The sequence below is a fragment of the Ylistrum balloti genome, unplaced genomic scaffold (assembly GCF_031769215.1).
Source record: "Ylistrum balloti isolate Yb309-2 unplaced genomic scaffold, AGI_CSIRO_Ybal_v1 Utg370372, whole genome shotgun sequence".
Taxonomy (NCBI): Eukaryota; Metazoa; Mollusca; class Bivalvia; order Pectinida; family Pectinidae; genus Ylistrum; species Ylistrum balloti.
Window position 1 is genome coordinate 279,075 of NW_026782261.1, and position 19,176 is coordinate 298,250.

Here is a 19,176-nt window from a genome sequence, read left to right on the forward strand (position 1 = left end):
GTAGATATCCCTTACGTTATCAGATATCAGTTGGTACATGTAGATACCCATGACGTTATCAGATATCAGTAGGTGCATGTAGATATCCCTATCTTTATTAGATATCAGTAGGTGCATGTAGATACCCCTGACGTTATCAGATATCAGTAGGTACATGTAGATATCCATGACGTTATAAGTTTGTACATGTAGATTTCCCTGACGTTATCTGTAGGTATATGTAGATATCCCTTACGTTATCAGATATCAGTAGGTACATGTAGATATCCCTTACGTTATCAGATATCAGTAGGTACATGTAGATATCCATGACGTTATCAGATATCAGTAGGTACATGTAGATATCCATGACGTTATCAGTTTGTACATGTAGATTTCCCTGACGTTATCTGTAGGTACATGTAGATATCCCTTACATTATCAGATATCAGTAGGTACATGTAGATATCCCTATCATTATTAGATATCAGTAGGTGCATGTAGATACCCCTGACGTTATCATATATCAGTAGGTAAATGTAGATATCCATGACGTTATCAGTTTGTACATGTAGATTTCCCTGACGTTATCTGTAGGTACATGTAGATATCCCTTACATTATCAGATATCAGTAGGCACATGTAGATATCTCTGACGTTATCAGATATCAGTAGGTGCATGTAGATATCCCTACCATTATTAGATATCAGTAGGTACATGTAGATTTCCCTGACGTTATCAGTAGGTACATGTAGATATCTCTGATATTATCAAATATCAGTAGGTACATGTAGATATCCATGACGTTATCAAATATCAGTGGGTACATGTAGATATCCATGACGTTATCAGTTTGTACATGTAGATTTCCCTGACGTTATCTGTAGGTACATGTAGATATCCCTTACATTATCAGATATCAGTAGGCACATGTAGATATCCCTGACGTTATCAGATATCAGTAGGTGCATGTAGATATCCCTACCATTATTAGATATCAGTAGGTGCATGTAGATACCCCTGAAGTTATCATATATCAGTAGGTAAATGTAGATATCCATGACGTTATCAGATATCAGTTGGTACAGGTAGATATCCATGACGTTATCAGATATCAGTAGGTACAGGTAGATATCCATGACGTTATCAGATATATGTAGGTACATGTAGATATCCCTGACGTTATCAGATATCAGTTGGTACATGTAGATATCCATGACGCTATCAGATATCAGTAGGTACATGTAGATATCCATGACGTTATCAGATATCAGTAGGTGCATGTAGATATCCCTATCATTATTAGATATCAGTAGGTGCATGTAGATACCCTTGACGTTATCAGATATCAGTAGGTACATGTAGATATCCATGCCGTTATCAGATATCAGTAGGTACATGAAGATATCCATGACGTTATCACGTATCAGTAGGTACATGTAGATATCCATGACAATATCAGATATCAGTAAGTACACGTAGATATACATGACGTTATCAGATATTAGTAAGTACATATCCCTGACATTATCAGGTATATGTTCAGTTCAGACATCCCTTAAAACAAAAGACCTCGTTAGGTACAAATCCATTTTGAGGACGATGTTTAAGGATGGTACTGGACTTCCATGTGTAAAATGTAGTCCTGATCAAACCAGGATGACGTAGGAAGATATCTTTTATAAAACTAGACACATCTTTACAAGACATCCCACACGGATCATGGTGCTCATTATTGTTGGATCTCTCTTTATATATCTGAACTTTTTCCTTCTTTTCCCTTCCGTATATCAAATCTAAGGACATGCCAGGTTTGGAAGTCAGAGGAAAGCTGGAGTTCTCAGCGAAAATGCATTGACCTGTGGTCAGTGCTTGACCCACGTAGGCAACGAACCCGTAACTCAGAAGTGGAGTTGGAGACTCCTTAACCTTCTTATGCTATAGTTTTCGTTGGTAACGACACGGAACAGCCCTAGACTAGTGACTGGGATTCTCTAGAATAACTACGTGTAGCATTGACTGAAAACTATTTACCTCATGATCAACGGTAGATTAGAAAGATTTGATAGGAAAATTTGATCCCAAGTGATAGCATACATCGTCCTTCATAGCCCCCTAATCAACACCGCAACTGTCCGCGTATTTCTTGGACCAAATCCTGTGTACCAATCCGTTAATAATTATCGGTCTGACAAGAGTTGCTCGTATCCAACATCTCTGGTAGCTGACGTCCAACAGGGACTGACAAAAAATAAGTACCCATCCTTGATGAGACCCGGAAGTGACGTCCAAAAAGTAAGATTAGGAAGAAGCTGGAGTCCCATAGCCCTGTGTACAGCTTGTCTGTATAACATTCCTGTAACCAACGTAGCTTATTATAAACAGTAGGACGTGGCAATCTACCACACACAATAATAAACTCTATAATATACACAAATATTACGTTTTTATCAATAGACCCTGTATATCAGATTAAAACTTAACTTCAGATAAGTTAAAATAACTCACCTACAACCAAATATGTAGCAACAAGGCAGATAAAAACCACACAGAAGATAGCACCGACACTGATATCATGTCTACACCCATTGTAACAAGCACAGGGAGAGAAGAGATTAAACACAGGTGTATCGTCGTCTTCCGTTCAGGATCAGGACACTTTCACCACTGTTACTACAGTAAACATACGCACAACTCTTCCTGTTAGTAACTGTAATACAGAAGTCAAATATACAAGATTGTAAAACATACATGTAAACAGTGAAATTCTCAAAATCACAATGATCAAAAACATACATGTAAACAGTGAAATTCTCAAAATCACAATGATCAAAAACATACATGTAAAAAATGAAATTCTCAAAATCACAATGATCAAAAACATACATGTAAACAGTGAAATTCTCAAAATCACAATGATCAAAACATACATGTAAAAAATGAAATTCTCAAAATCACAAACATAAAAAACAAACTAGTAACAAAGGAATTCCTCCAACTCGTGAAGATCAAAAAGAAATTCGTAACAAGGGAAATTCCAATACTTAAAAAGATCAAACAAATACCGAAAACTGAAGACAAAAATGACATTCTTATAAACAGCCACATACATGTAACTAGGGACATTCTCAATCATAGTCACACAGATATAACAGGTATAGGTAACTAGGGCAACATCAATCACAGTCACATACATGTAAACCCTACATCACAGTCAAACACAGATATGACAGGTATAGGTAACTAAGGACATCCACAATCACAGTCATACACAGATGTAACAGATACAGGTAACTATGGACATCTTCAATCATAGTCACACAGATATAACAGATACAGGTAACTAGGGACATCCTCAATCATAGTCACACAGATATAACAGATATGGGTACCAAGGGACATCCTCAATCACAGTCACATACAGATATAACAAATACAGGTAACTAGGGACATCCTAAATTACAGTCAAAAACAGATATAACAGATGTAGATAACTAGGGACATCCTCAATCATAGTCACACACATATATAACAGATACAGGTAACTAGGGACATCCTCAATTACAATCACTCAGATGTAACAGACAAAGGTTATTAGGGACATCCTTAGCCACAGTCACACAGATATAACAGATACAGGTAACTAGGGACATCCTCAATCACAATCACACAGATATAACAGATACAGGTAACTAGGGACATCCTCAATCACAGTCACACAAATATAACAAATACAGGTAACTAGGGACATCCTAAATTACAGTCACAAACAGATATAACAGATGTAGATAACTAGGGACATCTTCAATCATAGTCACACACATATATAACAGATACAGGTAACTAGGGACATCCACAATCACAGTCATACATAGATGTAACAGATACAGGTAACTATGGACATCTTCAATAATAGTCACACAGTTATAACAGATACAGGTAACTAGGGACATCCTCAATCATAGTCACACAGATATAACAGATATAGGTACCAAGGGACATCAACAATCACAGTCATACACAGATATAACAGATCTAGGTAACTAGGGACATCCACAATCACAGTCATACATAGATGTAACAGATACAGGTAACTATGGACATCTTCAATCATAGTCACACAGATATAACAGATACAGGTAACTAGGGACATCCTCAATCATAGTCACACAGATGTAACAGACAAAGGTTATTAGGGACATCCTTAGCCACAGTCACACAAATATAACAAATACAGGTAACTAGGGATATCCTTAACCAGAGTCACACAAATGTAACAGATTCAGGTAACTATGGACATCTTCAATCATAGTTACACAGATATAACAGATACAGGTAGCTAGGGACATCCACAATCACAGTCACACACGGATATCACAGATATAGGTAACTAGGGACATCCTCAATCACAATCACACACACAGATACAACAAGTATAGGTAACTAGGGATATTCTTAATCACAATCACACAGATTTAACTGATATAGGTAACTAGGGACATCCTCAATCACAGTCAGAAACATATATAACAGATAAAGGTAACTAGGGACATCCTCTATCAGAGTCACACACAGATATAACAGATACAGGTAACTAGGGACATCCTCAATCACAGCCACACAGATATAATTGATAGAGGTAACTAGGGACATCCTTAATCACAGTCACACAGAATGTACAGAAATAGGTAACGGGGGACATCCTTAATCACAGTCACACGCAGATATAACAGATACAGTTAACAAGGGACATCCTCAATCACAATCGCATAGAAATATTAGATATAGGTAACTATAGACACCTTCCATCACAGTCACATACTGATATCAGACGTCTAGGTAATTAGGGACATCCTCAATCACAATCACACAGAATTAACAGATATGGGTAACTAGGGACATCCTCAATCACAGTCACACAGATATAAAAGATATAGGTAACTAGGGACATCCACAATCACAGTCACACAAAGATATAACCGATATATGTTACTAGGGAAATCCTCAATCACAGTCAAACACATATACAACAGATATAGGTAACTACGGACATCCTTAATCACAATAACACACAGATATAACAGATATAGGTAACTAGGGACATCCACAATCACAGTCATACAAAGATAAAACAGATCTAGGTAACTAGGGACATCCTTAATCACAGTCACACAGATATAACAGATATAGGTAACTAGGGACATCCTCAATCACAATCACACAAATACAACAGATATAGGTAACTACGGACATCCTTAATCACAATAACACATAGATATAACAGATATAGGTAAGTAGGGACATCCTCAATCAGAGTCACACACAGATATAACAGATACAGGTAACTAGGGACATTCTCAATCACAGTCACACAGATATAATTGATAGAGGTAACTATGGACATCCTTAATCACAGTCACATGCAGATGTAACAGATAAAGGTAACTGGGGACATCCTTAGTCACAGTCACACGCAGATATAACAGATACAGTTAACAAGGGACATCCTCAATCACAATCTCATAGATATAACAGATATAGGTAACTATAGACACCCTCCATCACAGTCACATACTGATATCATACATCTAGGTAATTAGGGACATCCTCAATCACAATCACACAGAATTAGCAGATATATGTAACAAGGGACATCCTTAATCACAAACACAAACAGATATGCAAGATCTAGGTAACTAGGGACATCAACAATCACAGTCATACACAGATAAAACAGATCTAGGTAACTAGGGACATCCTTAATCACAGTCACACAGATATAACAGTTAAAGGTAACTAGGGACATCCTCTATCAGAGTCACACACAGATATAACATATACAGGTAACTAGGGACATCCTCTATCAGAGTCACACACAGATATAACATATACAGGTAACTAGGGACATCCTCTATCAGAGTCACACACAGATATAACATATACAGGTAACTATGGACATCCTTAATCACAGTCACACGCAGATATAACAGATACAGTTAACAAGGGACATCCTCAATCACAATCTCATAGATATAACAGATATAGGTAACTATAGACACCCTCCATCACAGTCACATACTGATATCAGACGTTTAGGTAATTAGGGACATCCTCAATCACAATCACACAGAATTAACAGATATAGGTAACTAGGGACATCCACAATCACAGTCACACAAGGATATCACAGATATAGGTAACTAGGGATATACTCAATCACAGTCACACACAGATACAACAAATATAGGTAACTAGGGATATTCTTAATCACAATCACACAGATTTAACTGATATAGGTAACTAGGGACATCCTCAATCACAGCCAGACACATATATAACAGATATAGGTAACTAGGGACATCCTCTATCAGAGTCACACACAGATATAACAGATACAGGTAACTAGGGACATCCTCAATTACAGTCACACAGATATAATTGATACAGTTAACTAGGGACATGCTTAATCACAGTCACACAGAATGTACAGAAATAGGTAACTGGGGACATCCTTAATCACATTCACACGCAGATATAACAGATACAGTTAACAAGGGACATCCTCAATCACAATCGCATAGATATATCAGATATAGGTAACTATAGACACCCTCCATCACAGTCACATACTAATATCAGACTTCTAGGTAATTAGGGACATCCTCAAAGACAATCACACAGAATTAACAGATATAGGTAACTAGGGACATCCTCAATCACTGTCACACAGATATAAAAGATATAGGTAAGTAGGGACATCCAAAATCACAGTCATACACAGATAAAACAGATCTTGGTAACTACTGACATCCTTAATCACAGTCACACATATATAACAGATATAGGTAACTAGGGACATCCTCAATCACAATCACACAGATATAACAGATATAGGTAACTAATGACATCCTCAATCACAGTCACACACAGATCTAACAGAAACAGATTAATTGGGACATCCTCAATTACAATCATACAAATATAACAGATATAGGTAACTAGGGACATCCACAATCACAGTCACACACAGATATAACAGATATATGTTACTAGGGACATCCTTAATCACAGTCAAGCACATATATAACAGATATAGGTAACTAGGGACATCCCCTATCACAGTCACACACATATATAGCAGATACAGGTAACTAAGGACATCCTCAATCACAGTCACACAGATATAATTGATCAAGGTAACTAGGGACATCCTTAATTACTGTCACACACAGATATAACAGATATAGGTAACTTGAGACACCCTCCATCACAGTCACATACTGATATCAGACGTCTTGGTAATTAGAGACATCCTCAATCACAGTCACACAGAATTAACAGATATATGTAACGAGGGACAACCTTAATCACAGTCACAAACAGATATAAAAGATATAGGTAACTATGGACATCTTCATTCAAAGTCACACAGGTATAACAAATACAGTAGGGTTATCCTTAACCAGAGTCACACAAATGTAGCAGATACAGGTAACTATGGACATCTTCAATCATAGTTACACAGATATAACAGATACAGGTAGCTAGGGGCATCCTTAATCACAATCACACGGATATAACTGATATAGGTAACTAGGGATATCCTTAATCACAATCACACAGATATAACTGATATAGGTAACTAGGGACATCCTCAATTACAGTCAAATACAGATATAACAGATATAGATAACTATTGACATCCTCAATATCAGTCACATACAGATATAACAGATACAGGTAACTGGGGACATCCTCAATCACAGTCACACACAGTTATAACAGATATAGGTAACTAGGGACATCCATAATCACAGTCACACACAAATATAACTCATGACAGACACAGGTTACTAGGTACATTCTCACAACTGTACAGATTTAACAGACATAGGTTACTAGGCACATTCTCACAGCTGTTCAGGTATAACAGACATAGGTTACTAGGCACATTCTCACAGCTCAACAGGTATGACAGACACATGTTACTAGGCACATTCTCACAGCTTTACAGGTATAACAGACACTGGTTACTAGACACATCCTCACAGCTGTACAGTTATAACATACACAGGATACTAGCTACATTCTCACAGCTGTACAGATTTAACAATCGTAAGTTATTAGGCACATTCTCCCAGCTGTACAGGTATAACAGACAAAAGGTTACTAGGCATATTTTCACAGCTGTACAGATATAACAGACACAGGCTACTAGGCACATTCTCACAGCTGTACAGGTATGACAGACACAGGTTACTAGGCACATTCTCACAGCTGTACAGGTATAACAGACAGGTTACTAGGCATATTCTCATAGCTGGACAGGTATAACAGACACAGGTTACTAGGCACACTCTCACAGCTGTACAGGTATTACAGACACAGGTTACTTGGCACATTCTCACAGCTGTATTGGTATAACAGACACATGTCACTAGGCACATTCTCACAGCTGTACATATATAACACACACAGGTTACTGGGTACACTATCACAGCTGTACAGGTTTAACTGACACAGATTACTAGGCACATTCTCATTGCTGTACAGGTATAACAGACACAGGTTGCTAAGCTCATCCTCACACCTGTACAGGTATAACAGACACAGATTACTAGGCACATTCTCACACCTGTTCAAGTATAACGGACACGGGTTACTAGGCACACTCTCACAGCTGTACAGGTATAACAGACACAGGTTGCTAGGCACACTCTCACAGCTGTACAGGCATAACAGACACAGGTTACTAGGTATTTTGTCACAGCTGTACAGGTATAACAGACACCGGTTGCTAGGCGCACTCTCACAGCTGTACAGGCATAACAGACACAGGTTACTAGGCACATTCTCATAGCTGTACAGGTATAAGAGATACAGATTACTAGGCATATTTTCACAGCTTTACAGATAAAACAGACACAGGCTACTAGGTACATTCTCCCAGCTGTACAGATTTAACAGACGTAGGTTACTAGACACATTATCACAGCTGTATTGGTATAACAGACACATGTTACTAGGCACATTCTCACAGCTGTACATATATAACACACACAGGTTACTGGATACACTATCACAGCTGTACAGGTATAACAGACACAGGTTACTAGGCACACTCTCACAGCTGTACAGGTATGACAAACACAGGTTACTTGGCACATTTTCACAGTTGTATAGGTATAACAGACACATGTTACTGGGCACATTCTCACGGCTGTACATATATAACAGACACAGGTTACTGGGTACACTATCACAGCTGTACAGGTTTAACAGACACAGGTTACTAGGCACATTCGCACAGCTGTACTGGTATAACAGACACAGGATGCTAAGCTCATCCTCACAGTTGTACAGATATAACAAACACAGCTTACTAGACACATTCTCAAGGCTGTACAGATATAACAGATACAGGCTACTAGGCACATTCTCACAGCTGTACAGGTATGACACACATAGGTTACTAGGCACATTCTCACAGCTATACAGGTATAACAGACAAAAGGTTACTAGGCATATTCTCACAGCTGTACAGGTATAACAAACACAGGTTACTAGGCATATTCTCACAGCTGTACTGGTATAATAGACAGAAGTTACTAGGCATATTCTCACAGCTGGAGAGGTATAACAGACACAGGTTACTAGGCCTATTCTCATAGCTGGAGAGGTATAACAGACACAGGTTACTAGGCACACTCTCACAGCTGTACAGATATAACACACACAGGTTACTGGGTACACTATCACAGCTGTACAGGTTTAACAGACACAGGTTACTAGGCATATTCTCACAGCTGTACAGGTATAACAGACACAGGTTACTAGGCATATTCTCACAGCTGTACAGGTATAATAGACACAGGTTACTAGGCATATTCTCACAGCTGGAGAGGTATAACAGACACAGGTTACTAGGCATATTCTCACAGCTGGAGAGGTATAACAGACACAGGTTACTAGGCACACTCTCACAGCTGTACAGATATGACAGACACAGGTTACTTGGCACATTCTCACAGCTGTATAGGTATAACAGACAAATGTTACTAGGCACATTCTCACAGCTGTACATATATAACACACACAGGTTACTGGGTACACTATCACAGCTGTACAGGTTTAACTGACACAGATTACTAGGCACATTCTCACAGCTGTACAGGTATAACAGACACAGGTTACTAGGTATTTTGTCACAGCTGTACAGGTATAACAGACACCGGTTGCTAGGCACATTCTCACACCTGTTCAAGTATAACGGACACGGGTTACTAGGCACACTCTCACAGCTGTACAGGTATAACAGACACAGGTTGCTAGGCACACTCTCACAGCTGTACAGGCATAACAGACACAGGTTACTAGGTATTTTGTCACAGCTGTACAGGTATAACAGACACCGGTTGCTAGGCGCACTCTCACAGCTGTACAGGCATAACAGACACAGGTTACTAGGCACATTCTCATAGCTGTACAGGTATAAGAGATACAGATTACTAGGCATATTTTCACAGCTTTACAGATAAAACAGACACAGGCTACTAGGTACATTCTCCCAGCTGTACAGATTTAACAGACGTAGGTTACTAGACACATTATCACAGGTATAACAGACACATGTTACTAGGCACATTCTCACAGCTGTACATATATAACAGACACAGGTTACTGGATACACTATCACAGCTGTACAGGTATAACAGACACAGGTTACTAGGCACACTCTCACAGCTGTACAGGTATGACAAACACAGGTTGCTTGGCACATTTTCACAGTTGTATAGGTATAACAGACACATGTTACTGGGCACATTCTCACGGCTGTACATATATAACAGACATAGGTTACTGGGTACACTATCACAGCTGTACAGGTTTAACAGACACGGGTTACTAGGCACATTCGCACAGCTGTACTGGTATAACAGACACAGATTACTGTAGTTGATGTATAATACTTGTTTATCATCACCATATCCGAAAACAGCTTGTTCCTGGTGTCCAACGTCTACAAACGGATGATTCTGTGAGTTGAACTGGCACACAGCCACCTGGTGACAGCCATGTTGGGATGTTTTTGATGACCCAATGTTGAATGAATAGCATGGATTGTAGTAGTATGATGGCGACTGGTCTTCAATGGCCGTTAAACCATCCTAATAAATTTCATCAAAATATATACAGTATAAAAAAATTGTTAAAGTATCTGTATCGTAATAATTTCAAACTCATGTTTTTTTCCATGCCTGAAGACTAATTTAAGAAAACATCTATCTATCTATTTTTGAGGTAAGTGTGCATTTTATATTATTTTGTTGGGGTAGGCCTATCAAATAAAAGAAACAGGGTTGGCCTGCTAGTGTTTATGAGTGTGTGCGATCCATTGCCTATTTAGGGGATGATAAAAGATAGATACTCGGCAGTATGAGAATCAAATAATAAGCCAAACTGTACAAAGGGAAGTAACTCTTCTTGATGTATTTTGTTCAAGTGGTACAATTGATATATATATAGAGAGAGAGCACGTATATCAAGTAATCAAACATTTTTGACATCGGAAGAACGTCCAAAACCGAAGACTTTTCCGACCTTTTTTTTAAATTCGTAATACATTGTGCGCTATCAATTTACCACACTGTTTATTTACAGATGCGAAATTTGACATATTCGGAGTGATTTTTTTATTACATGACTACATCAGTGCATTTAACTAGAACACACATGTACACACACAAAACAGAAGAAAATAAATCAATGAGAGATAGACATTGGGAGTTGATGTTCAGGATATGTACGCTGTGCTTACCATCCAAGAACTACCTGGAACAAAGAACCGAGCGATGTAATCACTCCTACCAACAGAATGAACGAGTTCGGCAGAAAACACCAACAGTCCGAGAATACACACAGACAAATTATGAGTGAATGCCATCTCCTGAACTTTCGTTTTCCGTTCGTTTGTATAGCTGATTTAGAACCTTGTTTTCCTAATGACAAAGTCCAAGGAATTCGGAAGAGAAGAGCTACGTACTAACTGTTTTACTTTCATTTTGACGCAATGAATATGTATATATATGTACATATATACATAAAGCATGTGTACATGATATGTTGTACGGGAGAACATCAATCACCATTTGATATGAATATCATCCGTGTTACTCTATATATACACATACACAAAAACCTATTTTTTTTATTATGTGTTTTAACTGCGGTATCAATACGAATGGCTTTGTTGGTTGGAAGCGAGATAACTCGTATTTCTCTGCTAGCGATGACGTCATGCAGGAGTGTTTTAAGACTGCGTTGGGATCGTGAGGGAGTGAACCAGTTGATCATTTAAGGAAGGAAGGTAATTAATTTTCCATAGTGATAAACTCATTCCGCAATCAGACCGATCAAGACAAATCTGCCACAAAAAGTCCATCCAGGAACTGTTCAAAATGTCCTTCATTATTAGGAGTATAAACGACGGATTGTGTGGAATAAAACGGTGGTTTCCGATGAAAGGCATTTGACAGAAAATGAATGCTAATTGCAAAATGATGATGATAATAGTAAGGAAAAAATAAACAAGCTAAAAAAACTAAACAAAAAAAAAGCTTAATCGTCAACTACGGTTTCGGCCAGTTGCTAAATACTCATACTGCTGTAGTGTGTGTGGTACATCAACGCCCAGAAATGCATTTCAGTAATGACAGTAAACTTTCTTATAATACATTATACAACTATCATCTGGTCAGTCCTTTAAATTGAAGAACTTGTGTCTGAAATAACACGAGACTTGCAAAGACAACCATGTGATTAACATAAAAAATAAATTTTAATAATGTGAATAGTACGTAGGTAGATAAGTTATGGACTACTTTTTCACACGCGAGCTTCCAGTACAAAACAGAAAAGTCCCTAACCTGCCCTAACCTGGACAGAACAATATGGTAAGTAGTTGTAAATTGATTAATCACAGAATTCCAAGACGCCGTTTTAATATTATGTACTTTTGTGAGATATCAAAAAATATTTAAAATTGAAAAAATCGGAGTTTTGATATCAAGAATTCTACTTTCTGATAACTTCAAATGTGCATTTTGATATCAAGCATTTCTGATGACATCAAACATAGTGTAATATCAGAAAAAATATGTCTTATTTTCTTATATCAAAACATCGATTTTTTTTATATCAGAAAATTTATGATCAGGAGACCTATACAACCATTATTACACGATGGGACGACGATAATGTTTTCCTTTCTTTGATATTTTCATATCAGAAAATCGACCCGATGTCTTGACGTCAACCAAGCGAATGTTTGATATCAGAAAAAAGAAAATATCTATGTTTTTTTTTCTGAATCAAGAAATATTTTTTTTATATACAAAGGGAATAGATGGTAAGATTGGTGGCTGTTGATTTTCGAAATTGTTTTGATAGCAGAGATAGCGGGGCTGATTGTTTTGTATGAATTTCATACCAGAAAATAGCGAATAAAGCAAAACGGCGCCCCAGGTAGTATAGGTGTTTCACTTCAAATGTGCTAGCGTGTGTGCTTGGTCGCTTGACGGTTATAATGCTCTTTTTGAACAGACCATCTACCGATGTCAAAATTTTGCACATCTTTATTAAATTTTGTTTGAGTTTGTAATGTGATCTTGTGCGTAGTTATATAAGGCTCATTGGATTATAAAGGCGAAATCTTAACGTACACGATAAAGTTTCGCATTATTTTCAAAGGTCCCTACCGTGCACTATATGAACAGTGCCAGAAAACAATCTATTGAGGCTATAACCCCCATACTACCGCACCCCGCATCCCCACACTACCTCACACCCGCACCCCTACACTACCGCATCCTCCGCACCCCTCACTACCGCACCCCTACACTACCGCACTCCTACACTATCGCACCCCAACACTACCGAATCCTTTGCACCCCCCCCCCACATCCTCCACAACTCCGTAACCCCACACCAACACACTACCACATACCCACACTACTGCACCCCCACACTACTGCATCCTTCGCACCCCACACTACCGCATCCTCTGCACCCCTCATCCCCATACTACCGCATCATCCTCGCCCACTGCATCCTCCGCACCCCAACACTACCGTATCTTCCGTATCCTCACACTACACTACAGCATCCTCCGTACCCATTGCATCCTCCGCACCCCCACACTACCGTATCCTCCACACCCTCCGCATCCTCCATTTCACCACACTACCGCATCCTCCGTATCCTCACACTACACCACCGCATCCTCCGCACCCCCACACTACCGCATCCTCCGCATCCCCACACTACCGCATCCACCGTATCCCCACACTACACTACAGCATTCTCCGCATCCCCACACTACCGCAACCTCCACACCCTCACACTACCGCATCCTCCGTACCCCCTGCATCCTCCGCATCCCCACATTACCGCATCCTCCGCACCCCCACAATACCGCATCCTCCGCACCCCACACTACAGCATCCTCCGCACCCCCCACACTACCGCATCCTCCGCACCCCTACACTACCGCATCCCCCGCACCCCCATACTACCGCATCCTCCGCACCCCCAAACTACCGCATCTTCCGCACCCCCACACTACCGCATCCTCCGCACCCCCATACTACCGCATCCTCCGCACCCCCAAACTACCGCATCCTCCGCACCCCCACACTACAGCATCCTCCACACCCTCCGCATCCTCCGCACCCCCACACTACCGCATCCTCCGCACCCCCACACTACCGCATCCTCCATACCCACTGAATCATCCGCACCCCCATACTACCGCATCCTCCGCACCCTAACACTACCGTATCCTCCACACCCTCCGCATCCTCCATTTCCCCACACTACCGCATCCTCCGTATCCTCACACTACACTTCCACATCCTCCGCACCCCCACACTACCGCATCCTCCGCATCCCCACACTACCGCATCCTCCGGATCCCCACACTACACTACAGCATTCTCCGCATCCCCACATTACGGCATCCTCCGCACCCTAACACTACAGCATCTTTCGTACCCACTACATCCTCCGCATCCCCACACTACAGCATCCTCCACACCCTTCGCATCCCCCGCATCCCTAAAACTACCGCATCCTCCGTACCCACCGCATTCTCCGCACCCCCACACTACCGTATCCTTCACACCCTCCGCATCCTCCATTTCCCCACACTACCGCATCCTCCGTATCCTTACACTACACCACCGCATCCTCCGCACCCCCACACTACCGCATCCTTCGCATCCCCACACTACCGCATCCTCCGGATCCCCACACTACACTACAGCATTCTCCGCATCCCCACATTACGGCATCCTCCGCACCCTAACACTACAGCATATTTCGTACCCACTACATCCTCCGCATCCCCACACTACAGCATCCTCCACACCCTTCGCATTCCCCGCACCCCTAAAACTACCGCATCCTCCGAACCCACTGCATTCTCCGCACCCCCACACTACCGTATCCTTCACACCCTCCGCATCCTCCATTTCCCCACACTACCGCACCCTCCGTATCCTCACACTACACCACCGCATCCTCCGCACCCCCACACTACCGCGTCCTCCGCATCCCCACACTACCGCATCCTCCGTATCCTCACACTACACTACAGCATTCTCCGCATCCCCACACTACCGCATCCTCCACACCCTCACACTACCGCATCCTCCGTACCCACTACATCCTCCGCATCCCAACACTACCGCATCCTCCGCACCCCCACACTACCGCATCCTCCGCACCCCTACACTACAGCATCCTCCACACCCTCCGCATCCTCCATTTCCCCACACTACCGCATCCTCCGTATCCTCATACTACACTACCGCATCCTCCGCACCCTCACATTACCGCATCCTCCGCACCCCCACGCTACCGCATCCTCCGCATCCCCACACTATCGCATCCTCCGCACCCCCACACTACCGCATCCTCCGTACCCACTGAATCCTCCGCACCCCCACACTACCGCATCCTCCGCACCCTAACACTACCGTATCCTCCACACCCTCCGCATCCTCCATTTCCCCACACTACCGCACCCTCCGTATCCTCACACTACACTTCCGCATCCTCCGCACCCCCACAGTACCGCATCCTCCGCATCCCCACACTACCGCATCCTCCGTATCCCCACAATACACTACAGCATTCTCCGCATCCCCACACTACCGCATCCTCCGCACCCTCACACTACCGCATCCTTCGTACCCACTGCATCCTCCGCATCCCCACACTACCGCATCCTCTGCATCCCCACACTACAGCATCCTCCACACCCTCCGCACCCCCACACTACCGCATCCTCCGTACCCACTGCATCCTCCGCACCCCCACACTACCGCATCCTCCGCACCCTAACACTACCGTATCCTCCACATCCTCCGCATCCTCCATTTCCCCACACTACCGCATCCTCCGTATCCTCACACTACACTACCGCATTCTCCGCACCCCCACACTACCGCATCCTCCGCATCCCCACACTACCGCATCCTCCGTATCCCCACACTACACTACAGCATTTTCCGCATCCCCACACTACAGCATCCTCCGCACCCCCACACTACCGCATCCTCCGCACCCCCACACTACCGCATCCTCCGCACCCCCACACTACCGCATCATCCGCACCCCCACACTACCGCATCCTCCGCACCCCCATACTACCGCATCCTTCTATTGTTCTGTTGTACTGTTGTATGTATTGGACCCCCTACCCCACTCACTGACATTGAACTAGTGATCTAGTTAACCTGCAATATATATTGAAAATTCAGAATCCGCGCAAAAAATCACAAGGCGGCGCCATAATCTTTTTTTTTTTTTTTTGTATAATTTTTTTATTTTCAACAATACATGAAACATAACACATCAAACATTCCACTCCGTGCCATAATCACATCCCGATTTTAAATAACACAAGGCGGCGCCATAATCACATCCCGATTTTAAATACAAGGCGGTACCACAATCATATCTCGAGTTTGTATTACACAAGGGGCGTCCAAAAATGTAATGATGCCTGTCTTCAACCAATCAAATTAGTTCAAATGTCCTCACAATTCTCTGCTTATGTTGAACATTTTTAACTTTTCATATAGTTGAATTGTTTAAAGTAAATAATTTCTCAACACTGCTGTTTAGATGAAGCCATCATGAAAACGTGGCCGAGCAGTAATGTCATAAATAATGTCATGAATGAAAGATTGGGCGACAAGTTATGACGTCATAGATGATTTGATGCCATCATCAGTTCACTGTTCTTCGTAAATAGCAATAAAATCTCCAGTTTTTGGTTGTTACCTCAATTGTGTACAACCAAGATTCACGAGTGAGTACTGCGGAAACTTGTTAAGATCAGCCTTATGTCGTTTTAGGATATTGTCAGAATGGAATTGATAGTTTACAACAACAGGACAGTTAACATACTGAAAGTTAACAACAACAGGCCAGTTAACATACTGATAGTTCACAACAACAGGACAGTTAACATACTGATAGTTTACAACAACAGGACAGTTAACATACTGATAGTTTACCACAACAGGACAGTTAACATACTGATAGTTTACAACAACAGGACAGTTAACATACTGATAGTTTACAACAACAGGACAGTTACTGACAGTTTACAACAATAGACAGTTAACATAATAGTTACAACAACAGGACAGTTAACATACTGATAGTTAATTACAACAGAAGAGTTAACATACTGATAGTTTACTACAACAGGACAGTTAACAAACATACTGATAGTTAACTACAACAGGACAGTTAACATACAAATAGTTCACAACAACAGAACAGCTAACATACTAATAGTTCACAACAAAAGGACAGTTAACAAACTGATAGATAACAACAACAGGACAGTTAACATACACAACTGACAGTTACACTACAACTTACAAGGACAGTTAACATACTGATACAACAGGACAGTTTATAGTTAAACAACAGGACAGTTAACATAATTACAGTTTACAACAACAGGACAGTTAACATACTAATAGTTCACAACAAAAGGACAGTTAATATACCAATAGTATACGACAACAGGACAGTTAACATAATGTTAGTTTACCACAACAAGACAGTTAAAATACTGATAATTTACCACATTAGGACGGTTAAGAAACTGATAGATAACAACAACAGGACAGTTAACATACTGATAGTTTACAACAACAGGACAGTTAACATATTGATAGTTTACAACAACAGGACAGTTAACATACTGAAAGTTAACATACTGATAGTTCACAACAACAGGACAGTTAACATACTTATAGTTTACAACAACAGGACAGTTAACATACTGTTTTATTACATCAAACAGGACAGTTAACATACTGACAGTTTACCACAACAGGACAGTTAACATACTGATAGTTTACAACAACAGGACAGTTAACATACTGATAGTATAAAACAACGGGACAGTTAATATACTGATAGTATACAACAACAGGACAGTTAACATACTGACAATTTACAACAACAGGACAGTTAACATAAAGACAGTTTAGAACAAGAGGAGAGTTAACATACTGACAGTTAACTACAACAGGACAGTTAACATACTGACAGTTAACTAAACCAGGACAGTTAACATACTGATAGTTCACTCAAACAGGACAGTTAACATACTGACAGTTAACTACAACAGGACAGTTAACATACTGTTAACTACAACAGGACAGTTAACATACTGATAGTTAACTACAACAGGACAGTTAACATACTGACAGTTAACTACAACAGGACAGTTAACATACTGACAGTTAACTACAACAGGACAGTTAACATACTGACAGTTAACTAAAACAGGACAGTTAACATACTGACAGTTAACTTAAACAGGACAGTTAACATATTCACTATTAACTACAACAGGACAGTTAACATACTGACAGTTAACTACAACAGGACAGTTAACATACTGATAGTTTACCAGAACAGGACAGTTAACATACTGATAGTTTACCACATCAGGACAGTTAACAAACTGATAGATAACGACAACAGGACAGTTAACATACAGATAGTTAATTACAACAGGACAGTTAACATACTGATAGTTTACCACAACAGGACAGTTAACATACTGATAGTTTACAACAACAGGACAGTTAACATACTGTTTG

At 40.7% G+C, this 19,176-nt stretch overlaps 2 protein-coding genes across 2 annotated transcripts; one reads left to right on the forward strand and one right to left on the reverse strand.

Moving 5' to 3' along the window:
- Positions 1 to 2,160: 2,160 nt before the first annotated feature.
- Positions 2,161 to 11,924, reverse strand: LOC132554038 (uncharacterized). Its single transcript, XM_060218334.1, has 4 exons — positions 11,799 to 11,924; positions 10,932 to 11,148; positions 2,489 to 2,617; positions 2,161 to 2,336 (listed from the first exon to the last, which is right to left on the reverse strand). Exons 1-4 carry the CDS (start codon positions 11,922 to 11,924, stop codon positions 2,161 to 2,163), a joined length of 648 nt encoding a protein of 215 aa, XP_060074317.1.
- Positions 11,925 to 13,747: 1,823 nt separating this feature from the next.
- LOC132554039 (uncharacterized) lies at positions 13,748 to 16,011 on the forward strand. The gene is made up of 2 exons (XM_060218335.1): positions 13,748 to 14,747; positions 15,020 to 16,011. The coding sequence occupies exons 1-2, from the start codon at positions 13,748 to 13,750 to the stop codon at positions 16,009 to 16,011; spliced, it is 1,992 nt and encodes a 663-aa protein (XP_060074318.1).
- Positions 16,012 to 19,176: the final 3,165 nt, after the last annotated feature.

Coding starts and splice junctions, on each gene's coding strand:
- LOC132554039 (XM_060218335.1), top strand. CDS start 13,748: ATGAACAGTGCCAGAAAACAATCTATTGAGGCTATAACCCCCATACTA. Junction 14,748..15,019: donor CTCCGCACCCCCACACTACC/GCATCCTCCATA, acceptor CTAACACTACAG/CATCTTTCGTACCCACTACA.
- LOC132554038 (XM_060218334.1), bottom strand. CDS start 11,924: ATGGCATTCACTCATAATTTGTCTGTGTGTATTCTCGGACTGTTGGTG. Junction 11,149..11,798: donor TTCCAGGTAGTTCTTGGATG/GTAAGCACAGCG, acceptor GAAATTTATTAG/GATGGTTTAACGGCCATTGA. Junction 2,337..2,488: donor TGCTACATATTTGGTTGTAG/GTGAGTTATTTT, acceptor CGTTGGTTACAG/GAATGTTATACAGACAAGCT.